This window comes from Amphibalanus amphitrite, unplaced genomic scaffold (assembly GCF_019059575.1).
Source record: "Amphibalanus amphitrite isolate SeventyFive unplaced genomic scaffold, NRLGWU_Aamphi_draft 000190F_arrow, whole genome shotgun sequence".
NCBI classification, from domain to species: Eukaryota; Metazoa; Arthropoda; class Thecostraca; order Balanomorpha; family Balanidae; genus Amphibalanus; species Amphibalanus amphitrite.
In genome coordinates this window covers 69,120-86,889 of record NW_024881685.1, presented here as the reverse complement: position 1 = coordinate 86,889, position 17,770 = coordinate 69,120, and the positions used below count along the sequence as shown (strand labels likewise).

Sequence of the window (17,770 nt, the reverse complement as noted above, 5' to 3'; positions counted from 1 at the left end):
GGGGGTGTTCAAACACACACACACACCCCCGGCCCGGCGCGGGTTAAAGGGGCGGTTCCTACACTTAAAGGGGCGGCACCTACATTTGAGGAGGCGGCACCTACACTTAAAGAGTTGAGAGGTGACATTTACTACATTATGGGTGGAGCTCTTTTGAAAGATGGTGCGAACTGTCAATGGGCGGCATAGAGTTTTGGGATGGTACATGGTTATGACTAGGGCGGCTAACTTTGAGTCGCCCGCTGGTTTATTTCAATTTTGAAGTTGGGGTTGCACAAATTGATGTTGGGGTTGCACAATTCAAAGTTGGGGTTGCACGTGCAACCCCAACTTGATATCAAAATCCACCCCTGCTTACCAGTGCCGTAATTTTCAAAGTTACGGCATCGAAATAACCCCATGGGGTAGCTTCAGTTTTACCGCAAATTCTTCATGTGTGTAGCTGCTCACGGCTTGAAAACAAGTAAACAAACCAAACAATCAGCTGATTGTGGTCCTACCCCAAATATCGGCCAAAATAACAGCAGACATGTGTGCCGTAATTTCTAAATTTTATACCAATTGTGGGCAAGAATCAACAATTAAAGAAGTAATAAAGGTAAATAAAGTAAATAAGGTCACGTGATCTAAGGTCAACTTTTGACCTTTCGACCTTTGGAGGTCAACATACATATGTTTCGATGCGGATCGACAAGAGGATCACGATGGTGCTATTAGTTTGTTCCTAGCTGGGATACCTTGAAAGTTATTCGAGAAAAACTTCATATATATTATAGTGCCGCTATTTTGACTTCCTTTTAGCTCCTGTGACGTCATCTTTGACCTGACCTGAAAATGACCTCAGTAAAAATTATAGACCTTATCCGTGTGTACCCTTTACCGTTTACCGCTTGTCGCTATCTTGCTTTATTCTCGAGATCTCGCTGTCGCTCCCGCTCGTAATAATGGACAGGTCATAAAAATGACCTGACCTGAGGTCAACGCAGGGCGATAACCACTTTTTTTTGTTATCGCATATGAATGACAATTGATAAGGCTTTAATCGTCATCAGACAAAATTGCAACTTTCAGTGGGGAAAATATAAAGGTCACTTTTCGAAAAATAGGACAAAAGGTCACGTGATCAAAATTTTCAAAAATTGAAAATCCGAGATGGCCAAAATGTTTGTTGGTTGATTGTGAGTTGAACCATATGAAGTTTTAATCGTAAAAAAACAATAGTTTCTGAGTTATAGGCCGCCAAACATAGGGCTGCAGCGCGAACTCCAAGAATTGCCCGAGGCTATATCTCGGAAACCGTTGTTCGAAGAAAAAAATCCTTGCCACAGCTGGCTTCCCCGCCCATCACAACCCATTAGACCAATTTTAAGCAAAAAATAAAATATGAGGGTGCAGGGCACTTGTCGATTTGTCGTGGAACGCCCCAATAAGAACTTTTTAACCCGCGCCCTGCTGGGGGTCCTGGATTTCCACGCCCTGCTGGGGGGGGGGGGGTGTTTGAACACCCCCCCCTTCTAACTCGCTCCTGGGCCACGTAGCGATACGCGGAAGGCGGTGTTCGAAAGAGCGTCAAAAATAATGAGGAAATCACTTCAGTCAATTTCTTGGTCAGGTCAAAGGTCAGGTCACCAGAGGTCATCGAAGGCAAAATTTCGCCGATTTCCAGGTCGAATGTCGACAATTTCCAAGAAGCCAACGCATAACTCGGGAACCAATAGAGCTGCAGCGCCGCGGAAAAGCGCATTCGATAGCCCTATTAACGCCCTTTCTGAGTAATCCGCTCAGATTTGACCTAACGTCAACGGTTTTGCCTGCAGGGGGCAAAAACTGCAGAAATAGCCGATTTTTTTTCGGAAACAGTTTTTCTGCAATAACTTTTGACCCAAGTCATGTACGAGCTTTATTTTACCGGCATCGTGTTCCTCTCGTCAAGACGCATCGAATGAACTATAAGTTGACCTTGAAAGGTCAACTTGAAAAATTTGACCTCAGGTCAAGGTCATGACCTGACCGGAAAGGGTCATGTTGCATATCAGTCGATCCGTATCGTCGAGCTGAACACATCTAAGGCGTTTTCATCGCTCTAGCATGCCTCTATCAAAAGTTATTTGCGAAAAACTGTTAGATACCATTCATGACCTAAGATGACCTCAGGGCATAAACAGGGGTCACGGACACCATTTTCATGTTCAGTGTGTCTAAACCACCTGTAATTCAGTGTTTGGGAGTGTTTATAATGTCTTTCGTCCAAAGGAGGCGCATTTCAATTTTCTCCCATTGACTTATAATGGGGAGGTCGCAAAATTGACCTGACCTTAGGGCATCGATATCAAAATTCTGAGATATACATTTTGTACATGCTATTGCTCTTAGCAATCGCTGAAGGTTTCAAAGCGATCGGTCACTCGGTGTAGCTATAACAGACATTGAAACTTTTTATGAGGTGAGGTCACTTCAAGGGACCTGGTGACCTGACCTTGAATGACCTTGGTCTGAAATTTTCACAACATGTGTAGAATTGATGTATGATAAGGTGTACCAAAAACGGCGCCGCCGTTTTTGAGATATTCGCGAAAAACCACAAGGGTTCAAACACCCCCCCCCCCCCTAGCAGGGAGCGGGTTAAGAAAGAAAAGAAATATTTAATTTCTTATTTTTCTTTGCAGCCTGCGCCACCTATGCTTGTGATTTGCAGTCGAGTTGCAAAATGTCCCTACCGCACTACCGGCATGCCAGTAATTTTTCACTAATGCAGGTTTTTTCGTGGTATCTGGCATGTCTTGCCGGTAGCATGCCGGTATTTTTGTGCATACAAAAATATCAGCATATGATTCAAATTTTTGACACTAATAGGCTCTCAAAATGTAAAAACAGCAATCTTAGCCACTTCAAAATACATTTTGTGGTAGAAGTTCCATTGATACCACATGGGTAGAGGTACCACATGGACCTCAGCATTTCACAGGCTTGGTCATAATTAGATTGTGAAGAATCTACTATGGTCTGTAAAAGGGAGAATACTCATTCATGTTGCAAAAGCAGGATCAATTAGTAGGTCTTATGGTAAGTAATAGGTATAATACAACAAAATAAATAAATGTTCATGACAACATTCCCTAGGGGAAATGGCAGAATCAAAACACCCAAAAAACACGAAGTTTGGAAGGTGGCCTTGAGTCCTGAGATGTGGTCTGAGATACGTTGAAGGTGAGCTATGGCTAGTTTAAGCATAATTATGAATATTGTGATGTTAGAAAATGACCTTATACTCATGATACAATGAAATGATAATAAAATAAGTCCAAAAAGTATTATGATAGTTTTTGGACTTATTTTACTATCATTTCAATGTATCATGAGCATAAGGTCATTTTCTAACATCATAGTGGTCTGAGATACTCCACAAAGAATTTGACACTGAAAATCCGTTTGAAAATGCCGTTTGAATTTTTCCGATCCGGCTGTTGGTTCCGGAGATACGACGGGGGGCCTTTGCCCCCCCCCCCCCCAACAGGACGTGGAACCTGCCAGACCTCAACGGGGGCGGGTTAATATCAAAGAAGGCAAATCATTTTATGTCCCTTGCCATTGTCGTGATACATTTACATGCGTGTACTGTGTCCCTATCAGTTGACCATATCCGACGATAAAAAAGAAAAAAGCGCAACTATTTTTATCCTATCTTATACGCTAATTAACAATGTTCGGGTAATTCTGGGACATACTGTACGTACATACAGGACTAGGCGGCCACGCCTGCCGGCCTGTCCTGTCCGCGAACCGACCGGGGGCTGCCCTGTCCTGTCCGCGGGCCGAGCTGGCGGCGCGCGCCCAGCGGCCGCGGCGGCGCCTGGTAGTCATGACTACTCGGGCCATCACAAGGTCTCTAATCAGCATCGATTGTCGGGCGGTACCTATCAGGGGCGCGCCGAACCGGCGGCTCGGCAGCCACTGCACACACATATCAGCGGTCCGGCCGGCCCGGCAGCCAGACACTGCACACACATCAGCGGTCCGGCCCGGCAGCCAGCCACTGCACACACATCAGCGGTCCGGCCCGGCAGCCACTGCACACACATATCAGCGGTCCGGCCGGCCCGGCAGCCACTGCACACACACATCAGCGGTCCGGCCGGCCCGGCAGCCAGACACTGCACACACATCAGCGGTCCGGCCCGGCAGCCACTGCACACACATCAGCGGTCCGGCCGGCCCGGCAGCCACTGCACACACATCAGCGGTCCGGCCGGCCCGGCAGCCAGACACTGCACACACATCAGCCGTCCGGCCGGCCCGGCAGCCACTGCACACACACACATCAGCGGTCCGGCCGGCCCGGCAGCCACTGCACACACATCAGCGGTCCGGCCCGGCAGCCACTGCACACACATCAGCGGTCCGGCCCGGCAGCCAGCCACTGCACACATATCAGCGGTCCGGCCGGCCCGGCAGCCAGCCACTGCACACACATCAGCGGTCCGGCCGGCCCGGCAGCCACTGCACACACATCAGCGGTCCGGCCGGCCCGGCAGCCACTGCACACACATCAGCGGTCCGGCCCGGCAGCCACTGCACACACATCAGCGGTCCGGCCCGGCAGCCACTGCACACACATATCAGCGGTCCGGCCGGCTCGGCAGCCACTGCACACACATCAGCGGTCCGGCCCGGCAGCCAGACACTGCACACACATCAGCGGTCCGGCCCGGCAGCCACTGCACACACACATCAGCGGTCCGGCCGGCCCGGCAGCCAGACACTGCACACACATCAGCGGTCCGGCCCGGCAGCCAGACACTGCACCCACATCAGCGGTCCGGCCTGCCCGGCAGCCACTGCACACACACATCAGCGGTCCGGCCGGCCCGGCAGCCAGACACTGCACACACATCAGCGGTCCGGCCGGCAGCCAGACACTGCACACACATATCAGCGGTCCGGCCGGCCCGGCAGCCAGACACTGCACACACATCAGCGGTCCGGCCCGGCCCGGCAGCCAGCCACTGCACACACATCAGCGGTCCGGCCGGCCCGGCAGCCACTGCACACACACATCAGCGGTCCGGCCCGGCAGCCAGACACTGCACACACATCAGCGGTCCGGCCGGCAGCCACTGCACACACATCAGCGGTCCGGCCCGGCAGCCAGACACTGCACACACATCAGCGGCCCGGCCCGGCAGCCAGACACTGCACACACATATCAGCGGTCCGGCCGGCCCGGCAGCCAGACACTGCACACACACATCAGCGGTCCGGCCCGGCCCGGCAGCCAGACACTGCACACACATCAGCGGTCCGGCCGGCCCGGCAGCCAGACACTGCACACACATCAGCGGTCCGGCCGGCCCGGCAGCCAGACACTGCACACACATCAGCGGTCCGGCCCGCCAGCCACTGCACACACATATCAGCGGTCCGGCCGGCCCGGCAGCCAGACACTGCACACACACATCAGCGGTCCGGCCCGGCAGCCAGGCACTGCCGCCGGCACCGAGCAAACGCCACAGATCGGATTGACACGGCGTCCACCACGCCCCGTGTGGGCGCACGCATGTACTGCGGGACCAGCTCGTCCAAGGCACTAGCTACTGCGCTGCTGTGCCGTGTGCCAGCTGCCTACGTTGGTGCTCTGGCACCTCCGGTCCGGCGCTTCACCGTACGATGGCACAAAGAGTCAACGAATTTTAGGAAAACTTTGCAATGCAAGTTCGAAAACATGACCATAGGCAGCGGAACGGGGAGGGCACCGGGGCACCGTGCCCCCTTTGATTTGGGCATTTTCACATTAGCCCTATGGGCGTTGCATGGAAAGAATAGGACAAAAAGTCGGCAGTGCCCCCCCCCCCCCACTTAATTGAAGGTGTTCCGCCGCTACTGAGCATGACACCACCAGTGTTCTTATATCTAGTTCCAAAACGCCAGTATGGAATTTACCGGGAATAATCAACAACTTGGACGATGTTCGATTTTTTAAAGGAAGGGTGCCACCTTCCGAAATTTTTGTTCTATGAATCTATTTTACTTATTTGAATTTTTAGACGTGGTTAGCGCGTCCACAATATACAAAAAACCGAAACATTGCATTTAATACATTGGCCAAAAAAAAGATCGTTGTTTATATCACCACTACAACTCAAGGTCGTTTGATGTGGCAGCTAGGACGGCTGGCATATCCTGTTGTCATGGCAACATATCATTCTGCCATTTGCATTGATGGCGCAACTGAGACAAAAAGATGAACAAATAAAAAGGAAGAAGATAACATGATTTGAACTAAGTTGTAGGCGTTTCTTTCTATACGCGGAGATACGTCAAAAGAACATCAAATAAGTCGAGTAAAGGTTTTTCCTTTACAATGCTTAAGAGATCTATGGAACCCTTCACCCTTCATGCAACTTACTAGAAAAACTTCCCAATTAAAATTTTAAAACTTAAGTGTATACCATAAAGAAAAAATATACCCTTTCAAAATGATAAAACATGCTTCAAAAGTATAACTTTTATACATACCTTTGCTGATTTCATGTTTTATAAAATACCCTTAACACGACGAGGAAATAGTGCTGAAGATTTTTGCCTGCCCGAATGCTGGCAGCAAAACTCGCAAATGATAACTTCACGTGCGGATTTAATGCTGACCGTCTCGAGCATAGGTAAGTGAAGCCGGTTTTTAGGTTCATGTGAGGCTAATCTTGTAAAAACTGCGTTGTGTCCAAAAGGTGGCACCCTTCCTTTAAAGCTGAAACTCTGCCTGAGGCTAATTATGAATAATAATAATATAAGAATAACCAGTAACCTCATAATATAAATCAGAAATAGGAGCCAAAAAGTTATATTTAAAATCATCGAATATTTCGCTCCTGGAGCTTCATCAGCGTTAATTACCTGGAGCTTCATCAGCGTAATTATCGCTGATGAAGCTCCAGGAGCGAAATATTCCATCATTTTAAATATAACTTTTTGGCTCCTATTTCTGATTTATATTATGAGGTTAATGGTTCTTATATTATGATATTTGATTTTCTCAAGTTCAGTTTTGTTTTCACTTACTCTTTTCCCTGGCTAAAACGCTTGCTTAGTCGAAAAACGTATTTGTAAGTTGGAGCCAAACCGATTTTGAAGAAACACGAACCACAGGAGTGGCGCGCTGCAGCCGGCCCACCGCCGCGCTGCAGCCGGCCACCGCCGCGCTGCAGCCGCCCATCGCCGCCGGTCACCAGGAAGCCGCCGGCCGGCCGGCGCCGTCGTGCTCGGTGCCGTTTTCCGATGTATATCTCCGGGTAGCGGGGCAGTCCAGCGCGGCGCGGCGCAGCTCAAGGCCAGCGATGCGCTGACGGTGCCGCGGCGGCCGCCCGCTCCGACGGGCACCGCGCGCACCCAGCGCCGCCGACGGCGTCTCCGCTCGGTAACGGGGGGAAGCCGGGCGAACTGGTACGGGGACCCGCAGTTGCTACTGTACACGAACCCCAACTCTAGCCGTCTGTCCTGTCCAGTAACAACCGATAATATTGATATCGACTGCCGGTCCCTATACAAGAGCAGCTGAGGTTTTCTGTGCGTGCCCTCTGACAGCTTATCTTTGTTCACTGTGAGGGTGCTGAGACAATTTACTCAGGGTCGCTGTACAGTAGCAACTGCGGGTCCCCGTACCACCGCGGCAACAGGCGGTGGTGCCTCCAGCACAGGCCGCCGACTGTGGCGCCCAGACCGCTTCGCCAGCCTTGAAGTCGGCCATTTGGCCGGGCCATTTTTATGGCACGGTGGGCTTACCGTCCGGTGAGCGCCGCCCCACTTGCACTGGTCCGGTGCCGCTGACGTCATGGTACTGGCGAGGATTAGGCTCGGCCGCGTCCAGCTATTTCCGAGAGGAAGGAAAACAAGCCGTCCTCCAATGACAGCCGAAACAGACAGTGTCGACTAAATGGTTGAGCAGACGCGCCGGCACGAGCCCGGGCGGCCGCAGTGATAGTGCCGGCAGAGCTGCCGACCAGCGAGCAGGTCCGGCAGCGCACCCGCAGTGACATCGCGCGCACATTCGCACGACCGATTCGACCGGGGAGCCCGGGCCAGTCGATGCGCCCGGGCGCAACACCCAGGCTGACAGGCGATGTTAACGCCACACAGCTCACCGCACAGAATCCTGGACCCTGTTGTCGACACAACACTCAGAATCCTGGACCCTGTTGTAGGCACTTAACGCTCAGGGACCTGGGGCCAGGTGGCAGCTTGCCGATCAGATTCCAGGGCACTGTTTCAGGGCACGCCGCTAAGAAGCCTGGGCGTTACGTCACTGCTCGTCGCTATCCGCCCCTTCCAGGGTATAAGCGCTCAGCTCTCATGGAAACATAAAGTGACAATGCTACCAAAGTTTCTATGGAAACCTAACGCCAACGCCTCGCAACGCCTGGTAGCCGCGGGCTGTGAATAGGGCCCAGGTCAATCCAATGATAGCACGCTGGAGCATTCGCCTCTGGAAAGAAACCATCCCGCCAGGGGAGAGCTGGCGGCGAGCTGCCGGCCGAGCTGCCGGCCCGGCCCGGTCGGTCGGTCGGTCGGCGCACAGTGTGGCCGAACGCCAGTTTAGCGCGAATTTAATCCCAGCGCCGCTCGGATCCACTGAAAATGGTTCTCTGGTTCCAAAACTGACACTTACCCCTCGCCGGACTTATTGGTTTTCAAAATACGCGCCGGCCGAAGGGGGGTACGACCCCCGTCGCTGTTTCGCCCCTGATGGAGCTAGAGCCCCGCGGAAAAAAAACAAGCGTGTGCGCCGTTACGAGACGCAGCGACTGGTATCCGATTTTAAGGTCTCAGGCCAACCTGTGACCTCTGAGGTCAGGTCAAGTGACCCAGGCGCGGATTCATTTTTTATTAATAACTTCGCGAAAAAATGCCGCAGAGCCGCAATTTTGGTATCATCATGTTCGCCTCACTCAGGCGCGTCGAATGGTATACTTTTTGTTCGGCTGAAGTTAACTTATGGTGTTGACCGTGGGTCAAGGTCAGGTCAGAGTCCTCCAGATCACGAAGTTGGTTGAAGGAGGTCATGTTGCATATCATTCGATTCGGCAAGTCTTCCTGAGTCCATTGGTGGCTTTCTCGACTCGCTAGCTCAATTTAACCCATTAGTGCCCATAGCCATATATATATTTCGCAAATTTATGAATTTTTTCCTCAAAAGTGTGGGTGTTTTTCATGAAAGTATATACGCCCCATATATAAATAAGCATTTTTAAAGGACTTGATGTGCGGTTGCTGCTGCTGCGCCATTTTCTCTGTTCTGCTTGACAGTCGCGAAACTACGTCAACATGCCGAAAAAACGCCGGTGAGTGTATTTAGTTATTTAGCTGTTCTAATTCAATAAATTTCACAGACATGTTTCTTTGAACTGCCCTTAAGACCCCTGAAACGAATAAAATAGCCTCGTTGAAGATTTGCCGCAGCATGACGCTCTTCTGTACGGGTCAATATATTTATGGCCATGGGCGTTTGGGTGGTCGAAAATGTGCGTTGCAGTCTGCTATCATTTTCCAGGTTTGGAAAGCTGATTGATCTCCTGGATGAAGTTGATGAGAGTGGCGAGAGTCCGGCCACTGTCTTCCTGTGTCCTCCTAACGTGCGTGAGGACAGCGACGCCGACTCGGGAGACGAGGACGGAGGCGGTACCATCGACAACCTCAACCGCAACCTGCTGCAAGCAGATGCTGAACTCGTCGGCCAAGAGGACGGTTCTGACGACGAAGCTGCTGAATCGGTCGCCCCAACCAGCCACAGGTGGGGCAAACGAGAGGTCGCTTCATTTCTGAAGGAGCGAGAGGAAGCTTGCCCATACCCACAGGTGAACTTTTCGAACAAGACACCCGTTGAAGTACTGAGCTTCTTCTTGGATGACGAGTTCTATGCGCAACTCCTTCAGGAGACACGCCGATATATCCAGTGGAGAGGGAAGAATGTCCAGGAGCCCTCCATCGCCGAGCTGAAGGCTGTCATGGCGATCCTGTACTTCTCGGGATACCACAACGTGCCGAACCGCCGGGCCTTCTGGTCGACAGACCCTGACCTGCACGTGGAATTCGTCTCCCGGATCATCTCGAGGAACCGCTTTGACGACATCCTTTCGGTCCTCCACTTCGCTGACAACCAGCGTCTCGACCCCAGTGACAAGATGGCCAAGCTGCGACCTCTCTTCAACAGCATGCAAGACAAGTTCTTGCGAGCTTTTCAGAGACCGCCATCTTCCACAGAACTGGACGTGGATGAGAGCATGATTCCCTACTATGGCCGTCACGGGTGCAAACAGTTCCTGAGAGGGAAGCCCATACGGTTTGGGTTCAAGGCGTGGTGCCTTAACAGCCCAGATGGGTATCTACTGACCTTCGAAGTGTACCAAGGTGCCAGCGGAACTGCTCAGCGTCCAGACTATGAGGCCGCCTTCGGGAAATGTGGATCAGCAGTGAAGATCCTCATAGACAGAATGCCGAAGGAGATGCGCATGGACGCACTGCACATCTTTACGGACAACCTCTTCACCAGCCTTCCTCTGATGATGGCGCTGAAGGAGGAGGGAATCGGGCACACGGGAACCATCCGCCAGAACCGCCTCCGAGGATGTCCGCTGAGCTCGGTGGCAGCGATGAAGAAGGCTCCCAGGGGAGACACCTCTGTCGCCGTGGAAACGAAGCAGGGCATCAACCTCGTCAGGTGGAAGGATAACAGCGTGGTGACCGTAGCATCTACGGTAAGCTCGTCCCGAACTGTGGCTGAAGTTCAAAGATGGTCGCGACGAGAGAAGAAGAGGATCAAGGTAGCTCAGCCACAGATGATTCAGGACTACAACTGCGCCATGGGCGGTACCGACCGCATGGACCAGAACATCGGCGCGTACCGCATCGCGATCCGACAGAAGAAGTTCTGGTGGTGCATCTTCTGCTGGCTTCTGGGGGCCGCGATGCAGAACGCCTGGCTGCTCTACCGTCAGCATCATCCAGGCGAGAATCAGATCAACTTCATCCGAGCCATCGTCCGGTATCACCTGGCAGAGACGACGAAGCCACCATCTGGACGTCCAAGTTCCGCGTCGAGTCAGCATCGCGTCCCAGCCAGCATCCGCTACGATGGTATCAACCACCTGGTCGTTCCTCTTGCCAAGCAGGGAACGTGTGCAAACAAGGAGGGAAAGTGCAAGAGCCACCCGAAGACCGCCTGTCGCAAGTGCCAGGTGCCGCTGTGCGTGGCGTGCTTCGTGCCGTTCCATGCGACCTGAGAGTAAGAACATGCTGTACACCATGGGGAAATTTGGGCTAGTTGGGCCAACACTGTTGGATACGGTGAGATGGGTGAAAGTTTGCAAGCGCCGTCTAGATCCCGGAGGGATGTTTTGTTTTCAGCGTTTGCTGTAAGCTGTGTCACTGTCCAATGCACTTCGATGTTTGTGAGTCAGGTAGTGCATTGACTCATCATCGTAATTGATTGTTGACCGCTGACACTATCAATCATCACGATCATTCGCCTGATCTCATAATATGTTCACATGTTGGTAGTGGCAAGTGCCTATCAGCATACACATCTAAGAATATACATTGGTTCTCAAAAGTTTCTTTTGAATTGCGCTTTGTGGCAATATTTCGACTACCCAGGTGCCCATAGCCATATATTTATTGACCCCCCTGGCGACAAATTGGGGGGGATAAAAAACAAGAAAATCATCCTAAGCTAATACACTCGATAAAGAAGCTAGTATTTTGTGCAAAAAAGTTTGAAATTTTGACTAAAAATAAGTTGGGCACTAATGGGTTAATCGGGAGTTATTGACGAAAAACTCTTATTACCCTGACGTCATAAATGACGTCACGTAAGACCAACAATGCATAAGTGAAGCATCGGACCTTGCAAGGAGTGCATGAAATCACGATTTCGTGTGCTTGAGATAGTTTATTAGGCTGGAGCCTGTCCGGCCGCGCCGCCCCCGACCTTGGTCAGGTCACATAGGGCGGCCGACTAGACATGTTCAAAGCTGAGTTGACGGCAAATAGGCAAAAACTGGCAGCTGAAACTTGCTCGCTTATGTTCAGAAAGGTGCGGAGAGTTCAGCCATGCCCTATTCGTCATATCCATTTTTATCCATTTTGACATTTTTCAACTTCTTTATCAAATACTATCGTGAGAACGATACATATGCAGGGCTCTTGTTCTAACTCATTAAACTCAAAAACCATTCATTGAAAAACTACCATGATAGCAGAAACAGCTTCATCATGAATTGTGCTATCCGGTGATATGCTATTTTCTCATATGTCTTCTCGAAACTTCCGTAAAATTTACGTTGAAAACTGGACATATTTATCAGTACCATAGCCCGATTTTAGGAACCGGAGCGTGGGTCTACTTTCGGCAGGGATATAAGTCCTCAAATGGTAAAGTGGCTTAAAAACAAGGTTCTATCCGATAACTTCAGACAATTTCCTACCCACTGATAGGTATCAATAACAGTTTATCGAAAGTCGGGTTTTTGATTAAATTCGCGCTAATCTGGTATTCGGCAAGACCGTGCGGCGGCGCAATGCCGTGAGTCACCGTGCGCGCGGCCGCGTCGGGCCCGGCGCGCCGCTCACGGGGCCCGGCCGACGGCAGCCGGCCACAGCGGCGCACACTGCCAGAACGACCAGTGCCCAAACTCGGCCCCAGCATGGTGCCATCAGCATGGTCACGACCACCGACACTGTGTATGACAGACAGCAAAACATCAAACAAGCGCGCTCTGCAGCTCGGAATCAGTGCCGCTGGAGCGGAGCAGCCGTGGGCTGTGAGCAGCTGTGGGCGGCTGTGGGCTGTGGGTGGCAGTGGATTGTGAGCGGCTATGGGCTTTGGATGGCTGTGGGCTGTGGACAGCTAGGCGTTCCACCACAGATCGGCCAAGCCAAAACACTCTGCCTCTCAGATTTCGATGAAATTGTATCTACAAGGTGCCGTACACTCATAATATCCGATTTCCATCGTCATGCAACAAACGGCTTACGAGTTACAGCCTTAGGCATCTTGAAAATGACCAAAGTAACCCTCTTTTTAACCCATATTATATTAAAATATGGACAATAACCCGCATAAAATGTGTAGCATTAGAATCGTCATTGGCTGGAGAAAAATATAACACTAAAATGTCTTGAAAAATTTAAAAATTTCGAGCCTTTTTTACAATGACTTTTTTTGGCCATTCAATTTTTGACAACAATTTGGCGCTAAAAGATGCATCCGGAAATGGAAATATAAAGACTAACAAGCTGGAGACATGTTTTGCTTTAAACTTTTTATATGAATTTATATTTACAATGTTTGCGGAAAAGAGGAACATTTAGTGATGTCCTCTAAAGCCATTCATTCTCCCACCATTTTTAAATCTTACTCATTCGAAATCTTGTTTTATTATAAATAAAAGCCAGCCACTCAAACTCTCACAACCGGTGTGTTTATTGAATGATTTTTGTTTGACTTTCGCTGTAGTTTCGAGCATTGTTTAACCCGCGCGGGGCTGGGGTCTCCAGCCGAACGCGCGGGGCTGGGGTGGTGTAAATTTTACCCCCCCCCCCCTGTTATCTCCCGAACTAATGGTCCGATTTGGAAAATTCAAACGCCAATCAAAAGATCTCATCACAAACAACTAAAAACATGTCCTTAATTTAACCCGCACCCCACTGGGGGGGGGGCTATTTATAGCCCCCCCCCCTCCCGTTTTTCTGCAATAACTTCCAAACCGCTTGACGTATCGACGCCAAACTTTCAGAACCTTCGGCTGCATCAATTTGACACCTTGTGTCAAAATTTGAACTTCGTACCTACCATAGGTCGGCCGGAAATGACGTCAGAGTGACGTCATGTTCGGCCGATTTCGACGCAAAATATTGAACCACGGCAAACGCTCCCAAGAGCTCATTTTTTAAGCTAGATCCAATTTCTTTGCATGAGAGGACTAAGAATACACTGCGCTATCAAACTGCTATCTCGGATTTTCGAAATTTGGAAAATTCCGAAAATTTTATATAATTTTATATAATAAAATTCAAAATTTATATTTTTACATTCTTTCAAATTGTTTTTTGACTTCGAAAAAACCGGAATATATGTGATAGAACGCATTGTTATGACTAACTCTAGCAAGTTTTAGCTAAATATCTTCAAAAATGGCCAAGTTATACGCATTATTGCAAAAAATTAACAATTATTAATTTTTCAAATCAATTTTTTCAGCACGAATTTGACATCGTACGCCAATATAAATAGCACCATCGTGTTCCTGAGCTCAAACTGCATCCAATAGACATCTTTTTTGTTGGAAAATTTTAACTTCAAAATTTTACCTTTTTTGACCTGAAAGTGACCTGACCTAAGCTAAATTTGACTCAAAATGACCTCGAATGACACAGACGACATCAAATTCGAAATGTTTGGCCTAAATAGACCATAAAACATGTGTCACGTGACCGACGGATGATATAATATTTTCGTGACATGTGATGACCTGACCTTGACCTGAAAATCAAAGTACAAGTTTGGTACCCTCAGAGTATCTAGAGCATCTGTTCACGAGTGTGTGAACCAAAAATGAGCCTGATCTGACTTGTAAGACGGCGGCCAGAGCCCAAAACGTGAAGAAGCCAAAATGCTAATAATTTTTACTTTGACCTGATCTGTGACGTCATCGGTGATCTCGAGGTCAATGAAATTAGGTTTCGTTCGACAGTTTTTCCGGGGCTATCAGACGCCGTTTGAATTTTGACGATCGGCCCAGTAGTTTCGGAGTTAGGAGGGGGGGCTATGAATAGCCCCCCAGTAGGGCGTGTTATACGCAGATCCCAGTGTGGCGCGGGTTAAAGTTTGAGGTCAGGGTCAAGGTCAGGTCAAGAGTACAAATTGCAAGTTTCTACAGTATCAGTATTGGCCTTGCACCGTAGTTGCCGGAGAATGGACTGAAACTGATTGCCCAAAACGTGTTCTTAGACTACCAAGACAATATTCGTTGCATACAATATCATTCAGAGGTCAAGGTCAAGGTCAGGTCAGGTCAGGTCAGGTCAGGTCAGGTCAGGTCACCAAAAACAAAATATAGAAAAGGGCATGTGCGACACATGTTTTATAGGTCATTTTATTCATAGAATTCAATAGGCACACTCAATAGGTGATATGGACCACATCTGGATGAATTTCAGGTCGAGGTCAGGTCAAGGTCAGGTCAAGTGAGGTCAAATTTTGAAGTTGGTTGTTAAAGGGACTGTCCCACCTTCAAAAAATTGCTTGGATATACTGTTCTTGTGTTGCAAGTCATAGATTAGGGGCCCCTTTACACGAAATTGGCAAACATTCGGCCCATAGTTGGCTAATTGTTTAAAAATTCCAATTTAAAGCTTTTGGATCGATTACGTCATATGATTGTTTTTTTATCGGGCAAAGTTTTTTTCCTAGCTGCCAAATCGGTGGCACAAAGTTTTGTTACGCTTCTGCCGCGAATAGTATAAACATTGCGCATGAAATCAAAACTCAGGAAATTGGTATTTTAGTAACATGTTCAATGTTCATGGAAAGGATTCAAACGAAAATTGGAGAATTGAAGCTTGAACTTTGTCCAGAAGAAGGTTGCAAACTGCAAAGAATATCAACAAGGCGTTATTTATCATTTTTAAAATATTATAGAATGCTCCCTAATCATAATAAGCAAAAGCAAGATATTGATATTTGATTATTGATGCTGCCGACAATGTCTTGGGCACATGATGGAAGTGAGCTCAACTTCAATAATTATCAAACCTAAGAAGCACAATGGATATAGCCATGAGCCAGACTGCAAAGTATGGCAATGTTGTCTAGATTTTGTCAGTGCAGACTCCTTCGTCTGGTGCGGTTTTGGTGTGGTGCGGTGCAGATTTGGTTTAGTGTGGTGCAGATTTAGTGTAGCTGGTGCGAATTTGGCTTGCTGTGGTGCAGATGTGTAGCATTGTGGGGATTTGAGGTCAATGCAGATTTTGACTGGCCATTTTGGGCTTTGGTGCATTTTTTGTTTACTCTCAGTCGAATTTTTGGGATCCGTTTGAAGGGTTTGTGTCAATTTTGAACTTGGGCCAGTGCTCCTTGGCGACCTGCGAGCCATACTCTGTAGTTCTGGCCTGGGCCCATGAGCAAAGTAATATAATATAGTCTATTCAAGATTCAATATAATAAGTCTGCAAAACACATTACAGCAATTGTAATTGAAGCAGAATAAATTGTAGTGACCTGCATTTGTATTTTTGTTGTGTCTGTGAAAGAATAATATACCTACCTATTGGAAAAATCGTGGCCTTTCAGCACATTTGGCAGAGTTGTGTGATTCTGATTTAGGGGCTCATGTGGAACGCAACGAGCTGCGGAACAAGCTTGAGTAGCATTTTGCCTCAGGGCTATCTGCCAGAAACATTTCATCTGCATACATTTGCCTACAGGAAAGTCTGACAAATTTGTGGATTAACTGGGGACCTTGTAAGCCTGCATATTAAATTCTAGCCCACCAGCTCAGCCTTATTCTCAGTTTCAGCATTCAGCATGATAACAGTTCTGATCAAGTTCTGATTGTCACCACTGAGACCCCAATGGAGTCCTCTGAAATTTTGCCTTTTTATTAAATTATTTGTAAGAGTTCCAGCTACATTTAGACCAAACGTTTCACTCTCAAAGATCTGCGACCTACCCCACTCGTCCAGTAGGATGCCTGGCGCGCAAACAGTCCAGCAGTGAGCTGCCAGCCGGCACGCAGGGCAGCAGCAGGCGGCGGCAGCAACGGCAACTAGTGAACATGTCTTGGACTGCAGCCACAACATTATCTAGGCTAGCATCTATTCAATTCGTCCATGTACAAGTCCCACAGCTCCTGCCCGAGGTCGCGCAAGTCAGGGAACTGACCACCTTCAGCCCAGGCGTGGTTCACTGACTCAAGACATTTTGATTTCAACTGACCAGTCAGAGTTCATGTTTTGCAACTTTTATCCAAGTTATTTGTAATTGTATTATTCTAAACTGAATTTTAGGCATGACTTCATTTTTCAAGAGCTACACAGGACACACCTTCTCTGTACAGCACGTCTATTGTCCTAACATTAGTCACATAGTTGCAAGAAGCGACTTGAATGCGGAACCTGCCTGTTTTGAAGCCCCGTTGTCTGTTGGGTGACACTGCACATAGGTAAGGATGGGGTGTGATTTTGCTGCCATTTGTCAGGTGCAATATGTGTGTCAATGATCACAAAATACTCTGAAGGTTTAAAAAATGCACAGCATGGCCTAACAAAGCACATTACCTAGGTTTTGACAAGCAGCGCAGCGACTGTGGTACAAAGGCCCAGTCCCATGCTCATGTTAGTAGCTGGATCTGCTGCCAGGAAACAAAGGTAAAACACTATTGACAGCTTTATGATGAAATCTACAGGAAAACTAAGCCATCTATAAAATCTAATATAAGCTTAAAAGCGCAAGAGAGCATTTCTTTCTGACTCAGCGTGCAGCACTTCCGCTTTCATCCGCCATCAGCAACTCAGTTCAAAGAATGATACATTACATCACTAAAATTTATTTCAAAACACCTCTGCATAGGGTTTACACAAACAACAGTTCTTTACTAGGCATGGTCGACCTCAGGCCACCCACACTTCAACAAACAGAGTATTATCAATGTTTAACGGCTCAAGTTTAGTCGTCTTGGATGCTCAGAAATAAAAAGGTGACCATTCATTGTCTCTTCCTTAGTTG

At 48.7% G+C, this 17,770-nt stretch overlaps 2 protein-coding genes across 3 annotated transcripts in view; one reads left to right on the top strand and one right to left on the bottom strand.

Annotated features, from left to right (window-relative positions):
• The window catches only part of LOC122384452 (collagen alpha-1(I) chain-like), an 87,382-nt gene that overhangs the window by 52,033 nt on the left and 17,579 nt on the right, over positions 1 to 17,770 (bottom strand). The window lies entirely within an intron of this gene.
• Positions 9,169 to 11,773, top strand: LOC122384454 (piggyBac transposable element-derived protein 3-like). Its single transcript, XM_043371846.1, has 2 exons — positions 9,169 to 9,329; positions 9,539 to 11,773. Exons 1-2 carry the CDS (start codon positions 9,313 to 9,315, stop codon positions 11,265 to 11,267), a joined length of 1,746 nt encoding a protein of 581 aa, XP_043227781.1. The 5' UTR covers positions 9,169 to 9,312; the 3' UTR covers positions 11,268 to 11,773.